Source organism: Metarhizium acridum (assembly GCF_019434415.1).
Source record: "Metarhizium acridum strain ARSEF 324 chromosome Unknown scaffold_1, whole genome shotgun sequence".
In the NCBI taxonomy this organism is placed as follows: domain Eukaryota; kingdom Fungi; phylum Ascomycota; class Sordariomycetes; order Hypocreales; family Clavicipitaceae; genus Metarhizium; species Metarhizium acridum.
In genome coordinates this window covers 2828123-2845526 of record NW_027094015.1, presented here as the reverse complement: position 1 = coordinate 2845526, position 17404 = coordinate 2828123, and the positions used below count along the sequence as shown (strand labels likewise).

The following is a 17404-nucleotide window of genomic DNA, read 5'->3' as shown; positions in this document are numbered from 1 at the left end:
CAATTTACCGAGACACCCAGTTGGCCGTTAAGCGAAATTGACTGGAATCAGGCTTTTTTGTCCAGCCCCAATCTTTTTTTTTTTTTTGCAATGACTGTTTTAGCAGAGAGACAAGGGCAAAAAAAAAATTTTTTCCTCTCCTGCCTCCAGGATTCTTGAACGACAAGCGAGGCTCAGCCGCCGGAATGATAACTACTACGTACTCCGCACAGATGGTCTGGATGTGTCCTTCCATGTCCCTGTGTCAAGTATTATTAGTCAGTGCTGCGTACAATCTTGTGCGCTCCCTTCCACATGAGCCTTTGGTGCCGCCGTCTACGCAGATCCCGCGCGGTCCTGCCATGTCCGTATGTGGAGCAAAGGAGTACGGAGTACAGTGGGGCGACAAAAGTGACGATATGTAAGTTATGCAGCATCCGAGAGAGACTGCTGTCGATGGAGCGTCCCGAGGATTGGATATCCAATATGTACGCTTGGCATGCCATGTACAATCCTACAAATCTCTGTGAAATATCACTGTATATTTCTCTTCTGAAGATGCCACTCTTTTCCCGACCTGCAGAGCACACGGTCGGCAGTTATTACTCTCTTATCATTCATGAGGCTGACTGATGTCTTGTTTGTCCTTAAATCCATCGCAATCCAACCCCTTGGAATGTCTTCCGTGCCCCCTCCCCCCGGCTAGGCGCTTTCGACAGCTGGGATTTGATTGTTTGTTTGTTTGCTTGTGGACACTGACAAGCCTTCTTCGGTTGCTTGAGCGTCAACATTTTCCTTGCAAGACAAGGTCTGGTGAGGCTGCCGGTCTCGTACCAATGGTGTTCATCACTTACTTCTTGCAAAGACAGAGAGTCTGGGCAACAAACGTCAATGAGCAACGAAGCACATAGCTTGCACAGCACAGCCCGTTCCATAACACACATACAAAAAAAAAAAAAAAAAAAAAAAAAGGCGTGTTGTCGTCTTCATGGCTCAAACCATTGCCTACATGCCTGCATTGTCTTCTTACACCGAGGCGGTTTCCAAGCAACCCCGGTTCCAGCCAGTATCGACACTTGTAAAAAACGTGACTGACCTATTGTATTGTCATGCAGTCCTCGGTCATAATACCAGAATACCATCGTTGCTGTACACGCCCTTTTTGTTCAACTACCAGACAAAACACAAATGCTACACCCTAACGGCGCATCATGGCAAGCATGGCCATCCAAGGCCCCAGGTTTCTGCTCGGCTCTGGCGTTTTTAACCCGTGCCAAGTGGAACCCAGCTCGCTCCTAGTAGTATCCAGAACAGAACAAAACAAAGGCCCGCCATGACGGGATGCTGGGCCACAACATTGAACATCCCGTTCCCCGTCCGGTCCGCTGGGGCTTGATCGACCACTTTTCCACACCCCTTTCAGAGCATTTCGGCCAAAAAGGCTGTCGTCCCTTATCCAAGAACCATTATCAAAAGACGATAAAGACTACACAGACTGAGCTCATCAGCCCATGTCCGAATAACCAACCCCCCCATCGACTTCCAGAGCGGCCACGCCATACAACAACACACACCCTCCGTTGTCTTATTATTAGTCTTGCTATGCCCCCGTGGCCGACGTTCGGTGTCTGGCGCCTGGTGTCCAAGTCCAGGCCTGTCCCCTCATCTTTCATTACCCTGACTGAGCCCCTGTTAGGCGAGGGAAGACCAGGGAAATAAAAAAAAAAATTCTTCTCTCGTTTTCGCTTTGTTTGGCAATCACTGCCACTGGCGACAAAACGTAACCTTCTCTCGTACGAAAATCCATTCGAGGCCTCATGATGTGACTCATGTGTTTGTTGTTTTCTCTGGTCTTATGTATGGTCTCCCAACGAGGCCTCTGGGTCTCCTGTATTGATGTCCAAAGCGGATTGTTATCGAATCAGGCCTCGCGCGCTACTGGCCGGTACTGTGACTGATTGGGACGAGGCGCAGACACGTCGTTGCAGTGGGAAGACCTACTCCCCGCCAGATCCTCACCCCTGTTCTGTAGCGGCCAACCATGATGGGTGATTTCCTGTGCCGTCGACTTTAACAACAAAGCCTGCAGCTTCGACCCTAAAAAAGGGGCCACTGCCTCTTACAATGGTGCCAGGCCAGTGCTGACCGACAGTTTGGGAATTATTGTTTCTTTTTGGGGGTTGTCCCAGACTCCCAATCCTCCACCAAGAGAGAAAAAGAAAGAGAAAAAAGAAACAAACCACCCGCTTGTTTACAAGTGCCAATGAGGGCCCGACTGTCGATATGAGAAGAGTACTCCCTCCATATGGGTCGGGCGAGATGGCATCTTGTGGAAGAATCGCCAGATGTCTGCTGGGAGAGGCAACCGACCAAGAGCCTTCTTGGGCGCAATAGGCGCATCTGTCTTACACGATCCCCGAGTCTTGCCAACCGAGGCGGATAATCATGATGATAAGGCGTGGACCCAAGCCAGTAACAATTTGTCACACTGGTCTTCTTTCGACCGGATTTTATGGGTGGGGGGTGATTGATGGCATGCGGGAGATGTTTATTGATATGTACGCCTTCCGTGATACCACGAATTGGTCAGTTTGCGTGCTTTATCTCGTCATGACGATTTTGCAACGTACCATTTGTGCGGCCTGCATGACGTCGTCGAGGGTGAGGCCTTCAGTCCTTCATTCACGTGCCGTGTTGGGATAGAAAGGCATATCAACCATACATGCTGCGTACATGTATGTCGCCGGTCCCGAAGATCTGGATCGGGCAATGAAAACGGACTGGTCGTGTTTCCGTGCTCTTGCGTCCAAGGCCACGGCCGACGACGCCCCAACCAACTATTCTGTCTGACGTCCGTGTCCTGCGTAGACAGCAAGCCGAGGGCCCTTGGCATCGTCTCTCGTCTTTGCTCTCTCGTGTCCCTTGACAAAATCGGGGAGTCGTCTGGAGGTCGCGAGGTCTCGAGCTGCATAACGTCTCGCCTGAGGTGCATGATGATACATATCCCAGGACACACCCCAAGGTTCCAGCTACTGCCACTCTCTCGATGCCTTACTGCAGCAATGCCCAGTGGCTCCCCTCTCGCTCGCCATTACGTCGCAGACCGATAATAGGACTCGGGAAATCGTCGCACAATGCGCAGGCTGCGTTCGAAGGGCTTGCTATCGACAGCCTCATTTGAATAACCCTGCCGCCATTTTTTCCCTGGCGAAATTGGGTGCCGAGTAGCGATAATGTGCAGGCAGAGTACGGGAGTCGGCTTGGGGAGTTCTGTCCGACCACTCGAGCAAACCGATGTCAACTGGGAGTTGCAGGCCGCTGTTGCCCAATGTGCCCAATCAGACCCATCACATTTTCCGTCTCTACTACTAGGCGGCGGCGAAAAAGGAAATTGCCCAAGTGCTAGTACCTTGGGTATGGAACCGTTTTTTTCACCTTTTCCTTCTGGCACGGAACACTGATCCTGTGCTGATTGCCTATTCCCCTCCAGTTTGTCTTGGGCCGTCTTCTGCCCTAATAGCTCCGCATAACTACGCAGGACGGTACTCTGGTATGTACTTCGCTACTCCGTGTGTCGGTGGGCATTCAGACATGTAGGGCTGATCATGATACTGATACGTGCCAATTAGGTGTATAAGCCCTGCTGCCCCTGGATGTCCATGTCGCCTCGTCTGTCTCTCCATGTATGCATCCATGACGGCCGATCCGCTAGTTGCATGCTGCCGCAATCCGCAGCCTGTCTGCCAGCTGCTTGCCGCTTATTTGCTCAGGTGCCTTCCTCGCGTGTGCTCTCATGTCATGTACTCTGATGTGCTCTTCATGCACGTTTGCCGATTGGGGGCTGGGCCACGCTTCTCCCGTCAAGCCACGTGGGTGTGGCCATTCGCGTGGCGGTGCGGCTACGTAATAGTCACGTGATATGACCCAAACCCCTGGAACGGAACTCGATTGGGGAAGGCGCCACATCCGTTGACCCACCAGACCTTCTCCACTCTCCACTCTCCGTTGACGGCTAAAGCATCCCGTCTTTCCGACTTACACATGACATTTGTATCGTGTAAACGATTGCTCTCGGCGCAGCTTGGGTGAGAAGTCGTTCGCCACAGACGCTTTTGCTCATGTGATCTCTGCCGTGTCAATTCGTCGGCACTACTTGTCAACTGGTATTCCGTCTTTGGTCCATTCTCGTTTAACAGGTCAACTTTGGCCAGCTCTCCAAGACCTCGCCACCAAAATGTGTCATGACCATTTTCATGCACCTTGTCTGCGCGTCGCAAACCGCCTTCATCAACGCTTTCACATGCCATTACTCCAAACTCGTCTGCGTCACCGCATCTCGAGTTCTCCCCCACCTGTTCTTTTTGAGTGGTGAGTATTTTAAGCACGGTCGTTGTGGCGTTTTGCCTCTATGGCCCTGTTAAGCACCCATGCCACGGGTGAGTCACCGTGAGACCTGGTCAGTCATTTCGTGTTGTTTCACATATTTGATGCTTCATCGTGAATTCCCTCATGTGCTGAAGCGGATCATGCGAGGCTGTTTGCCCCCCAATGCTAACCTCGCCACACTGTTTGCTATAACATCCCATTGTACGGGGATGCATGCTGAGTGGTGCGCATGCCGGGGATGAGTTATGGGCGCAAGGCTGCCTGGTCATTTCATCTAGCTGTAGGCAGACGCTTGCTGACGGCATATCATCATTTTTGTTCCAAGTTTCGCCTCAAATTTCAGCCGTGACTGTTGGTTTGCTCGTTCTTGGGGACGTGGTTGGCTAGACGTGCCATTGTGGGCGTCCATGCCACGTCGTCCGGGGCACATCGTAGCCAGTAGATGAATGGCTTGCGTGCTGGATGTAGCCTTGTCCGTGGAAAAATTGGTTTTTCTTTCTGCCTGGCGTGGTGATGCTTGCATGTTGAAGCAGCTGCCGTCACTTTCCGTTTTGTGGACAGAGCAGGCTCTGCGGTTCTTTATACAGGCACACCTCGATGATGGGTAAGGAATATTTGCAGGTTCGCCAAATGATGATTTCTGAGAAATGTGGTTTTCCGCACTGGGTTGGTCTTGGCAGCCTGTGCTCCTTTCAATTGTAGTTAAGATGCCGGTTGTTCGTGATGGTTGTGGTACAAAGCTCGATGCTGCGCCATGAAGCCACAGCGCTCCATGCAATCCCAGATGCAAGGACGTAGCGTTGTCATTATCCATCATTCCATTTATTAAGGGCACGTGGCATAAGTCGTAGGAAACTTATTGCTAAAGGTCGATGGAACCTAGAACAGGAACATCACTTTGTCTTGTTATAGTCAATGAGCATTCGATCCCAGTAATATTTTCGGCCTTCGTAAGGACTCTATTCCTCTTTAAATCTCGACTATTTCTGTACTTCCCACCGTCTCTCTCGTCGACTTACACGCCCTTCTCACAGCGGAAACATGTTGCTGCATCTGCATTCGCTAAAAAGCCCATTCCCCCAGTAGTATCGAGTTGAACAAGTGCTATCGAAATAAGCCAGATTTCTCTGATAGAGCCCAGACACATATTGCCCTCTACAGAAAAAATATGTCCTCAAGTCCTGGCCCGTACTCATGTGCCAGATATTTGTTTGCTGGTCTCGGACTTGGCCGCATCACGAAGACCCGATTGTGAATTCTACAAGTTTACGAAGCCGATCTTTTGTTTTTGGAAACCCAGTAATCGTGTTAGTCACGTCTGTTGCGAAGCTCCACAATATGACTTTTGCCAAGCCCTGTTTAATTTTTCGCCGGCCTCTTTTGCTCCGTCACAATCCCTTACGGCAACCACTCTTACACGAAAAGTCGAGGCAATTCACCCAAGATAGAAAGAAACAACAAACACAAGGGAGTTGGCAAACTGCTAGTCGGTAGATGGAATACCCTGATCAGCTTCCAAGACGCTTCCGCTCCTTCACGTATCTAGCACACCGAGGCAATGTATACTAGCCTACCGAGAGTTCCATAAAATATGCATAATTAGAAAGGGCTGTAGGGCATATACTACTAGCAACATTAGAGCAGCGACCAAGTTCATTTCCAAGTCCTACGAAGCGACTAGACCATAGGGGAATCTTCTATGCATTTCTTCACCATTCTAACTTTGTTGTACGCAAATAAGCTTATTAGATGCTTGGTGGAGCATTCTACGTACCTGAATTTACGTGGCTTGAAGGATTCCATCCCAATAATTAGTATTCCATCAAAGGATCTCTGTGTCTGCAGGGAATGAGCTAGTTGGCGATGACGATGGGCAGAGGCTACGCAATGTCAACGTAATAGCAACTTTAACAGGATCGTTCAAAGATATCTTACTCGAGGAATACGAGAGCCCGAGGTAAAAGGTGTCGCATGATTTGTTGGCCAAGCCCAGTCAGTCATGCCGAGGTGGTAATCTAGCCAGCTCTGAGAACGCATACAACCCGCCTCCTGAAATAAATTGAGCTTGACGATACATGGTGATGCCAACACTGCTTGGAGGAGCGAGGACTGAATGCAGGCGTAAGACAGAGTCACGCATGCAAACTCTATAATGGTCCTAGTATCGTGTCCAGACGGGGGGGAGTATAATCACGACCTGTGGCTTGCATATACGCCATTGGTATAAAGATCAAACTTTACGTCAAAGCCGGGACAAAGCCACCCTTCCATCATGTTCCATGGAGAATATTCACGACGGCACACGACTTCCAGTCCAGAAACCACACATTTCAAACGAGATATTTGGCAGGGAATAGGAATATGCTAGGATAATCAACAAATACATTGCCAACCGTTTCACGGATTCATATTCGAACGATATCGGCCTGCAAGCATAGTTTCTGGAAATAAAGTAGTTTTGTCATCATCACTCCGTTCTCAGGTCGCGTATATATGGCATGTGTGAAGTGGTGGTTTATTCAAAGTCCATTGGCAGAAATGTCATGCCACATGGTGTGATATCACATCGCACTGACTTGCGAGCCGTGTTCAAACACATCAGGAGAATGTGGCGCCAAATCAAGTGAAGTCCAAAAAGGGGGATCCAAAAAGCCAAATCGTAATCTCCAAAGCAAATCCAAACGCCAAGCTTTCCATGCCCAGAATCCTGTCCTGCCCAAGTCCATCAGCCTTTCGTAAGTGCCGTATCCAACAAAATCCAAAACCCATTCCGCCGCAAAATACCATTATCCACCCCCAAAGAAAAATAACTTCGGGATCATGCCAACCTTGCTGGGTGGTATTGGAGACTGCTGACCCGCAGGCGCTTGAAAGTCTTCTTGAAGGAGCAAGATCGGTGGTTGCTGATGCATTTTAAGCATCGGATAGTGTTGAGCCCCTTGCGGCATGGCTCCTTTGCCACAATGCATTGTTCGCCGCGAATAGCGCAGCAGGTACATCTTTTGGTGTTGGGGACCGTCACTCCCTCAGAGCCCTGGAGGGAGTGGACTCTTCGGTGGTCTGCTCTGTTGTTGTAGGCGCACGACTTGAGGCATCGTAGGCATCGGTTGTCTTGGGTGAACATTTCGTCTTCGCTCTCAGAGCTTGGAAGGCCGTGGGCTCTTCGGTGGTCTGCTCTGTTGTTGTAGGAGCATATCTTCAGGCATCGTAGACATCTGTTGTCTTTGGTGAACAATTTGTCTTCATCGTCGCTGTCGTCGTCGTCTCCTGAGGCTTCTTCTTCTGAGGTCTCTTCTTCTGAGGCCTCTTCGAGTGGGGTATCTTTGAGAGGAATCTCTTTGAGGGGAGTCTCTTCTTTGATGAAATTCTCTTCTTTGATGGGAGTCTCTTCGATTGAGGTCTGGTAGTTTGATTCTTCCCCAAACACTGAAGTCTCATTAGAGACAAGTGAAGATGATGAGGTGGTGGCGTCGGAAGAATAAAGGGGGCCAGGGGCCACCCAAGGATGCTCTGGCCTCGACCGTGTCGGGGAAGCCGGCCATGTTCATTTCAATAAGTTGCTGGTGATCCAATTCGATGGACTCCATGTTTCTTTGTTGTTTGTGAAAGATGGTTTGATGTATTTGATGAGAGTTCTCAAATCAGTTGTTTGTTCTTGTGGTCTGATGTAAGTTGGTCTGGATTATGAGACACAAGTAGAAGAAGTGGGTAAGCCCGAGCTGGGAATAAAAGATGAATTGTTTGGAAGAGTGCTTTGTGGATTTTGGAAACAGAGTGATGTGAGCTGAAGACGAGACGGGATGGTTAGGAAACAAAAAAACAGAACCATTGCTTTGGAGGAGAGGGCCTCTATTTACGGCATTCCAAAGGACTGTCACCTACCGGAAGCCAAGAAAGTCCACTTGGACACGTAAGATGATATTGAAATAAACTACCTTCGCTCCTGGAGGCTTTTCTATAGCGCAGAATTAGAATTCAAGTGCCGCGGAAAGAGAGCATTCTAGAATCGAGAGAGTATTGGCGAGAATACAACCAAGGTAGACAAGTAGTTCGTCTTTGATGGCTTGTTTATTGAATGGTCAGTCTGCGACTCAGATCACATTTCATATTCAATACTCTCCGCTGGTAGCTGATCGGGTGCTCAAGATCACATTGAATATGTTTTATTTGCTATGGAAAGCGCATCCCTCGACCCTATTTGTTCGTGACTCATCAAGTAGCGCTTGCAGACTCCTCATCAAAAAAAAGACGTGCCCTGGAAGCAGATTTAAGTGCTAATTCGATGCCTTCCCGGGGTCCGCGAGGTTATCCTTTGTTGGGGGAATACGCCTTTTTATGCAGCGGTATGATGGGCTGGCTTCGAGTACAATGTACTCAAGTAGGCTAAATCTTACGCACCTTAGATATCAGAAACTTACACTGATAGGTCATGTCTTGGGAAACTTACTTTAATAGTCCATATTCCCGATGCGAACTAACGGTATTAACGTTTCGCCGACCATTTTGAACCCGATTAGCTCTGGACCAAGGCTCTTCTTTTTTTAAAAAATTAGAAAACACCTTTCATTGTAAAGTGGTTTAATTTCGCCGGCTTATGCAAGCTTTACGGTATTCCTTGGCCTTGCTACAGCAACACATCAGCTGAAATAACGTGATGCCATATCCATCTTCTCGTCCAAGTCTATATGCTCAAGCAAGAGAATGCACTCGACTGTGTCTTATATGCCGCTCAATGGCTTCATCTTGATTTAAACTTCAAGTTAATCCACTAATTCGAGGTTCACCCATACTATCCAACATCAAGTTACCAAGGGTTTTCGTGCATAAATACTCCTAAAGGGAAAATAGCTGTGAAAAGGTGGTATGCCATTCTCAACCCGATTCACATCCTTCCTTACATCGATTAAAAACATTTGAATCTGTAAGGGTGTCCACTTTAAACCATCTCGAAATGGTCGACGAGTTAGACCTTCCAATCCAGAATTTACAATATCTCGTAGAAGATGCCCACACTCTTGGAGACGTAACAGTTTGGCCCAAGGTCCAAGGGGGCATTTCAAGTCCTGGTAATGGAGCTCCTGGAACCCGGCTTCGAGAAGCTCCCTTTCGACATATTGTATGCCGTAAAGGTCCGATCCAAGAGCCTCTAGTCCAGCAGCCAAGTAGTTCAGAAAGTCTCGCCATGCATAGGGGCCGTCACAAGAGTTGTCATCGCAAGCGGCGGCGTACTTGAATTCCTGCACCTCAACGTACCCACCTGGTTTGAGGTGACTTTGTCCATAGAGTTAGCCATGCAAGCTTTACGCAACAGCTTATAGCATAATAATAGCTGGGTGTTGAAAGTACCTGTAAATTCGCTTCCACATCTCTCTTCGATCCTTGATAGAATGTATCAAGTGTCGAACATGAATGTAGTCCAGCTCATTCTCCCCATACGTCCACCCTGCCTCGTGCTCAATATCGTCAACCATGAATGATACATTTTGGGGCACCCAATCAGGTTGTATGGGCGACAAGTCCATGCCGTCAAAAGTTGAGTTTGGATACAGGTCCGCCACTGAGAAACAGATGGTCAATTAAGGGCGCCTCGGCTATATGGTTGCAGCTACATGTATTTAGAATTACAACTTACTTTCTACGCACCATGCGCCAGTTCCCGTGCCTGACGATATTAGCAGGTGTGGGTGATGGTGTGTCGGAGGATTATAGCGTTGTTTCACTCACCCAGATCGAGAACATAAGCGCCTCTCTGAAGAAGCTCGTGTATCGGAGCGAAAAAGTACATTCCCCCACACAAGTGCAACGTCAATATGTGCTTCAGATTGTCTCGGTGTTGTTCATTCTCATCATTGGGGAAGGCGTACTGCCCCGCGTGATATGCGTGGTATCGTAGGCCCCCATCAACGATGTGTTGTCGGACGCTTGAGGTCAAACTGCGGGTATCGTCATCAATTTCTTGTCCATCCACATACTCTCCATTCTCTATGCAACGAATGATGGCGGCTTCGTCTGACGTGGCAACAGAGATGGAGGTTCCCCTCGATGAGATTGATGCCGTGTCTGGCGTAAATGTGAAGGCTGTATTTTCAAGCATTTTGCGCGAGTTCGGAATGTATCCTTTTTTGGCCATACACCAGCAAGGTAGTTCAATCCTGAGCTGATCAAAGTGCCGTAGATCTCTTCGTCAAGCGAAACAGGCGGGAGGTGGGCTTGTTATAAGCAATATGCCTGACCACGTACCCGCTTCTCGAAGGACAGGCTAGGTGGTTCTCCTCGTTGTGGAACAAGGACTTGTGTTGGACAAACCCTCTGCCATGGGCTCGGTTTCGAGAGGTAGTGCAGCGTGCCGCCTTCTATTCCATAGGGGTATAAATGGTCATCAAGTGCCCCGTGCTTTGAGTTGACGGACCCGGAACTGGCCAAAGATAATAGCCCTGGTATTTAAATGTGTCTCTCAAGTTCCAGTTACACAAGTTCGGTGCTCGTTAGGGAGTATTGGAAGCGAAATGTGGATGTTCAGTTTCTGGAGACTCAATCTGAATGTCTGACGTTGATGGAAGGGAAATGAGCAGCACCTGGCCTGGCGCGCAAGGCTAAATACCATACGCCAACGTGCCTAGCTCTGAGCTTCGGGAGTTAACCAAGGTCTGGTTTGTTCGACTCTGCTCTGCTTGTGCTCTGCTGTCGTTTGTCGTTTGTCCTGTTGCAATCGGACGGTCCCACTTGCCACTGGTCCCCGAGATGGGGTAAATTAGTACCTGTTCCAAAGTCCAACCGACGGTGTGAAAGACACGAATGAGCACGAGTGCAGGATTGCAAAGCGTGAGGCAGTATGAAGCTTGAAAATTATGATGAAGCCGAAGGCTGTGACGATGACTGCTGATAGGTGGGCTTTGAAAGCCAGACTGCTGCTGCTGCCCGAGCCAATATTTCAATCTGCCACTCAATATGCACACGTGGTGTGAGGCGGAAGACGCTCGGTGTGTTCGGTTGTTGCGACGTGCTTTAGGAAGTCACGCTTGCTCTACCCTAAAAGGCAGGTGCGACCTGGTTCTCGTCAACTGATTGAGGCCGGTTCTCGGTCCTCACACACCAGACAATCGTGCTGCGAGAATCAAGCCAGAAGACAGGCCAGCAACTTGGATTACCTCCACTCCTCGTTCAGCTCACTGAGCTACGTACGTCTTGCTACCCGAGCGGGCGGGGGCCTAGGCATGAACCAGTCCGGACAACAGCCGCGCATGCTAATGATGGAAAGCCAGGAAACCCGAAGCCACGTCGCTGCCAGATGGCCTGGACGTTCAGTGTCGTGAAATGCTTCACTGCTCCGTACGCAGAAAGAGGCGAGTTGTGTGATGCATCATGACAGTTGACCCAAACTGCCAGAACTCACTCGAGAAATACATATCCAGTCCACATTCGCTCGCCGTCTGCCTACTAGCAAACGGGTGTGGACGCCCCGAAGCACGCCAGCCCTGCCACACCAAGGCCGTAGGGCGGGAGGGTTGGCGCTCAGAACCCCAGATCCAGGCGCAAGTTAACGATACGCCAACCGTGCCGGCTACCGTAAGACACACTGAACGTCATGGGAAGCTGGACATGGACCACACGGGATAGACATTCGCAGCAAGGTTCTACATGGCTTGATGGCTTACTCACTCCCCGTGCAACTACACCATATTCGTTCATCAGATGACCAAGATTGGACTAGGGGAGCAGTATGCTCACGAAAACATGCGCTAGCCCGCCCCGGTAAACGTGGATCTTGTGTTTGTTGGGTCAGGCCTGTTCCCTGTCCTGCATTGACCCGTTGCGGTATTTCTTGCCCAGCGTGGAGCGCAAATGGTTGGCGGAGTCGACCATCAATTGATATCCGTAGACAACTCGTAAGAGTCGTTACATACTCCTACCAGAGACGGGAGGCGGACTGGAAATCAATTCCACGATCACTGTTTTGTGCGCATATGCACATTTACCCAATGCAGCAGACCTATGTTTTTTTTTTGGTGCGAAAAGCAGTAACAGCATGAGATTCCGCACTCCGACGCAATTGGAATTGCTTCGATGGTTCAGACAACGTCATCCCATTCGCACGGCGACCGCAACAGGTCACGATAGTGGACGTGAACAATTCAACAACAACGAGACCGGCTGGTCGTTTCCAAGCTACACGTGGGAAATCATGATGGATGATATGGTATCACAAGAGGTAACATTCTGGCAGAACTTGGGCTACAAGCCAGATTTACGCTGAACCAAACCCTCGGGTCAGTTACAACCACAACGAGCTGTCCTACCAGGAGACCACATTGTCCGCCTTGTTGCTATATCCATTTGAATGCACGATTTCGGAGGCATTCTATTGGCCTCCAAGGGCTACTTTTCTCAAAAATTTACCCGACGGACTGCTACGCACGAGTTCCGTCTGTCTGATGATTATGTTTGCTTCCTTGATTGAGCTTTATATTACACAGGAGAAAGCTGGGGCGATCAACAGACGACTTATCAACTCGCTGCATCACGCCCACCCGGGGTTCCATATGTCTCCAGGCTTTCGCACAGGGTACTCTGTGCAGAAAATATTTCTAACCTGGACTTAAAAAAAAAAAAAAAAAAAAAAAAAGAGGATAATAAATGTGTACATGTCCACACCGATTACTTCTACCATGCATGTACAGCTCACCAATCGCCATCAGTGGATCTTTCGGTGTCGTGTGACACTGCTTTTCTTAGTCCCATCATGTCGGTAGTGCATTGATGAGTCTGGTACTTTGGTCTCGGCCTGTCCTTGTCCCGTCTTTGGTCGTTCCACAGTCTCACTCGCTTATGCCTTCCCTCGTGCGAACATTTTCCACAATAGCCAGGGACAATAAACCGCATGTAAGTACGATTCATTGTATTTGGCACGTGTCATTAGACCTGCGAGAATTCTAATACTATTCACCATTAATACATCTCCATCTTCATAACACATACGTACAGAGAGAAGGCGGGGAGACGCGCTACATGACCATCGCAGCACAATGTTAGCTGCAAGCTCGAAATCCTCAACGTCAGCATGGCTCTCTATTGTGCTGCGACGAGAATTCGAGCCAAATCAAGGTCACAGGAATGAGAAGCACTAACTGTCTATCGTCGTAACTTCTCATGTTTGTCACATCAGCCGCCTTGTTTAATGCCTTCGCGAGCAGAAGGCGTCCGTTCGGTAGTACCACAAGGCAAAAGGCAACCAGGAACGGCTGGTAACACATGTATACCAATACTTCTGACATGGGTCTCACAACTTTCCCACTCCATAACCTGTGGAGTGATTCTCCGGCTCGTCCAATGTTGCGGGTTTGCGTCCAAGTATCTGGCAAGTTATCGCTTACCCCCACGCCGCCGTAACTGGAGAACAAGACTACCATGGACGCACAACTTGCGTGGTTCTGTAACGGGAAGCATGCATTAGGCGTTGTATCTGAGTATGCTTGATATAAACCACGTCTCAAATCTCTTGCTATTGAAAAGAATAAATTTCGCAAATCACAGTCCACATCATGGGTAAGATTGTAAGTTCTGTCAACTTTCCTATTAATATACTACTTTATGTGACAAATCTGACGAGAGATCTTCTCTCAGACCAAGTCTAGAGCTGAAAAGACACATAGCATCCAACCTCTCGTGCATTAAACGCAATAACTCCCAAAACTCCAAATTCTGAACCCAACACTCATCCCAAAGTTAATGCGCTGCAGCGTACACCACTCCACTGCGGAAGAATCGAAGTCGATCAATGTTGTTCTCATGCCTATGTATCCATTTACAAGACAAAGAGGAGACCGGCAGCCGCACCGATGACGTTGGCAACTATGTTGCCAGCACCAGCGACAATAGGAGGGCCGGTGGGAATTGGATGAGGTGACATGGTGCCAGTGCCAGTACCAGTGGGACGGACAGGCTTCACGCAGTCGTTGCCTTTGCAGGGAACGACCTTGCAGTTATCGCCATGGCAGGGAGGAGGAGGGGGAAGCTTGGGGCAGTCCTCACCATTGCAGGTGGGAGATGGCTTGGGACACTTGTCGTGGCAGGGAGGAGGCGGCTTGGGGCAGTCCTTTCCGTCGCATGGGGGAGCAGGCTTGCAGTTGTCACCCTTGTGGTCGCAGATGAACTTTTTGTGGCAGTCATCACCGGAGCAGCTCTCGTGCTTGCACTCATCACCCCGGCAGACAAACTTCTTGTGGCACTCGTCGCCGTGGCAGTTCTCCCATGCGCACTTGCCGTCGAAGCACACGATCTTCTTCTCGTACCAGCGATCATCATCACACGTAGACCACTTGCAGTCGTCGCCCTTGCAAATGACAAGCCTACTCCAGTCCTCGCTGTAGCAGGCTTCGGAGTGACACTTGGTACCGTCACAGATGACGCGCTGATTCTCGCCCTTGCAAGGAATCTCGGGGGCGCAGTGACCGCCGTAGCAGATAATCTTCTTTTTGTGCCACTCAACCGCCTCCGTTGGGCGAGGGCAGGTCTCGGTGACCTTGGTCACGACGTGGGTAGGCTTGCCCACGGGGCAGTTGGTGACGGTGGGATGGCATTTGGTGATGGTAGCAACCTTGGTGCTGGTGATGGTCTTCGTAACAGCACCGTCGGCCTCAGCAGCCTTCGAACGCATGTACATGGAGACGGCCTTCATGGGAGCTGCACCATCGCGACGCGTGTTGCCAACACCGTTGCCACCACAAGACTGAGCCTGATTGCCTGGGCAAGGGCTGTTGCACATGCCGGCGTCGAGTTTCTGAGCCGCATCGGCCCTTTCACCACAGAAGCAGTCCCTGGTGTCTCTTTATTAGCCAAGCCTCTTCGCCGATTCCTGGCTGGAGATCTTCAAAAAAGAAAAAAAGGCAGTAGTAGTACTTACTTGCCACTGACAGCCATGAACTTGGACTGGCAACTGGCACTGCAGAAGTCGAGGTCCATGTGATCAGTAGATGCAACCCGAACAAAGCTCTTAAAGTCATCATTGGCGGCAGAGCATCCGAAGAGCTCGTAGTCTCCAACAACAGGAGGCATGGTGTTGGAAACAGCCTTGCCAGCAGTTTCTTGACCATCGGTCGTGTTGGTGATCATGGCCATGGCCAGCTTGCCCGCACCGAGGGCGAGAAGTGAGTAACGCATGGTGAGTTTTGGAGTTTTGGAGGGGAAAAAAGAATGTGAAAGTAAAGAATGAATAAGCTCTCGGGGAGGTCTGTTAGTGAATGAAATCGAGGCTTGGTGGTGAATTGGGTTGGAAGGAGAAAAAAAAACTTCGGCATCAGAGGAGATTTTACGTCGTTTATAACCGCCGGCGAGGACTCTGAACGGCTCAGACGCGTCTCGAATCAGCAGCATCTGCAACAGCCTCATCGACGTCGTTCACATACCGAAGGCTCGAGGTTGTGAATTCTGCCTTTGACAAGAATGCTGGTTTTACTGCATCGGGACACGCCAATGATGTTGTGTCTCGACTGTAATAACCACCAAAAGACGTCGTCAGGCTGCGCATGGCATGAAAGCTAGCACACGAGTCAAGACGGCTCTAGAAGCAAACGTTCTGTGTGAGATTGTAAATGACTGATCGACTGAAACTGGTTCAAATTCCAACCTGCGCCAGCCGCCGCAAGAACAAGGCGCGTATATACTCAGGCCACGGCTACTCAGGCAAATGCGAATTCAAACACGCCATGGCCATCGGGCCATCGGGCCATCGGGATAGAATTTCGACAAAGTATGCATGTAATTTTGACGCTTAAGCCGGTCAAGTAGACGCATTGCCTTCATGCTATAGGCCGGGGGAAAAGTATAGGCACTTTTTTTCTCCGTATTACTTTCGACCAGGACAGATACTAGTGCTAGGAAATATACACCTTCCCGAATCACCCACTCCAATTCGTTCATGATGCTTGAGGCGCGGGACCCTAGAAGGCAGTAGTAAATCTGACTAGTTGTTGAGTGCGAGCATTAGCGAACCGAGGATCCGCGTTTGGCGTTTGCCGATCAAAGGGAGTTGCCATCCCTTGATTTTCTGCGAAGAGCTTGAACAAACCCCTCAGTCGGCGTTTGTCTCATTTGGCATCATGGCGCGCGGCGTTTCAGAAATGTCCCCCATGCAAATGCAAATGCAAACACGACAATGGCATTTGGTGGCCGGGGGGAACCGTTAATCTGGGACGCGGGCAATCCAGGATATTGGGGACTGTTCAATTAGCAGGACTTCTTGGTTGATGTGATTTTACCGTGGTTTCAGACGTCGTTGTAGATGGTCAAGGACCAGGGGAGCGCGGGTCCGCGTCCCGGCGGCGTAGACAAACTTTAACCGATGGCCCAGGGAACCTTGTTCGCGCCTGGGGGGTTGAGGGATCGGGAGACTGCCGACGTGCCGTCGTGGACACGGGTTGGGGGACTGAGACAAACGCGTGGTTTGGGGATGCTACGTCTGGGCGGAGAGTGGAGGGGGGGGGAATGTCAAAGTTGGGCATCGCGAATCTGTATAGGGTAGTTCTCTGGAAAAACTAGAAGTTACGATATCACGTGGAGTGAATGACGTGTGTTTGCTGAATTGAATCGGTCTGGTTGAAAAATCCGCAGCTGGAGGGACATGATTTCAAGTTGGTCAATGTGAATTGTTGGGAGCGTAATTTGGGAATTTCTCCAACAATTGATATCGCATGACGGCAACTCTACCTGTGACAATGCATCTGTTTTGCTTGGCAAGATGGAAGAATATACCCGACATGCCGCAGTAGAGGCCTACTTTTCTCTTTCTGATTTGAATGGGGCAAAAAAAAAAAAAAATAGCGTCATCGAACTTTGTATTAAAGGACTATGATTCGTTTCGCTCCTGATACTCAGCTGCTCAGCGAGACGCAGCCCCATCAGCCAACACATGGCCAAGTAGAGATGGTCTCATTGAGATTAGCAGGGCTGATGTGCATCCGAAAATAAACCAACTCATAGTCAACGGATTTTGATACAGGTTTTCACATTTTTTTCCACAGTCCAACTGCTGAGGTGAAACTGC

At 49.6% G+C, this 17404-nt stretch overlaps 3 protein-coding genes across 3 annotated transcripts; all 3 read right to left on the bottom strand.

Annotated features, from left to right (window-relative positions):
- Nucleotides 1-7183: 7183 nt before the first annotated feature.
- On the bottom strand, nt 7184-7952 carry J3458_000831 (uncharacterized protein; the record flags this gene model as incomplete). Its single annotated transcript, XM_066116362.1, has 2 exons — nt 7184-7791; nt 7865-7952. The coding sequence occupies 2 exons, from the start codon at nt 7950-7952 to the stop codon at nt 7184-7186; spliced, it is 696 nt and encodes a 231-aa protein (XP_065978244.1).
- Nucleotides 7953-9164: 1212 nt separating this feature from the next.
- On the bottom strand, nt 9165-10495 carry J3458_000830 (uncharacterized protein; the record flags this gene model as incomplete). The annotated part of the gene is made up of 4 exons (XM_007812949.2): nt 9165-9636; nt 9712-9922; nt 9998-10027; nt 10090-10495. The coding sequence occupies 4 exons, from the start codon at nt 10493-10495 to the stop codon at nt 9165-9167; spliced, it is 1119 nt and encodes a 372-aa protein (XP_007811140.2).
- A 3413-nt stretch (nt 10496-13908) lies between these two features.
- Nucleotides 13909-16810, bottom strand: J3458_000829 (uncharacterized protein). Its single transcript, XM_066116361.1, has 2 exons — nt 15266-16810; nt 13909-15179 (listed from the first exon to the last, which is right to left on the bottom strand). Exons 1-2 carry the CDS (start codon nt 15748-15750, stop codon nt 14168-14170), a joined length of 1497 nt encoding a protein of 498 aa, XP_065978243.1. The 5' UTR covers nt 15751-16810; the 3' UTR covers nt 13909-14167.
- Between the last annotated feature and the right edge of the window lie 594 nt (nt 16811-17404).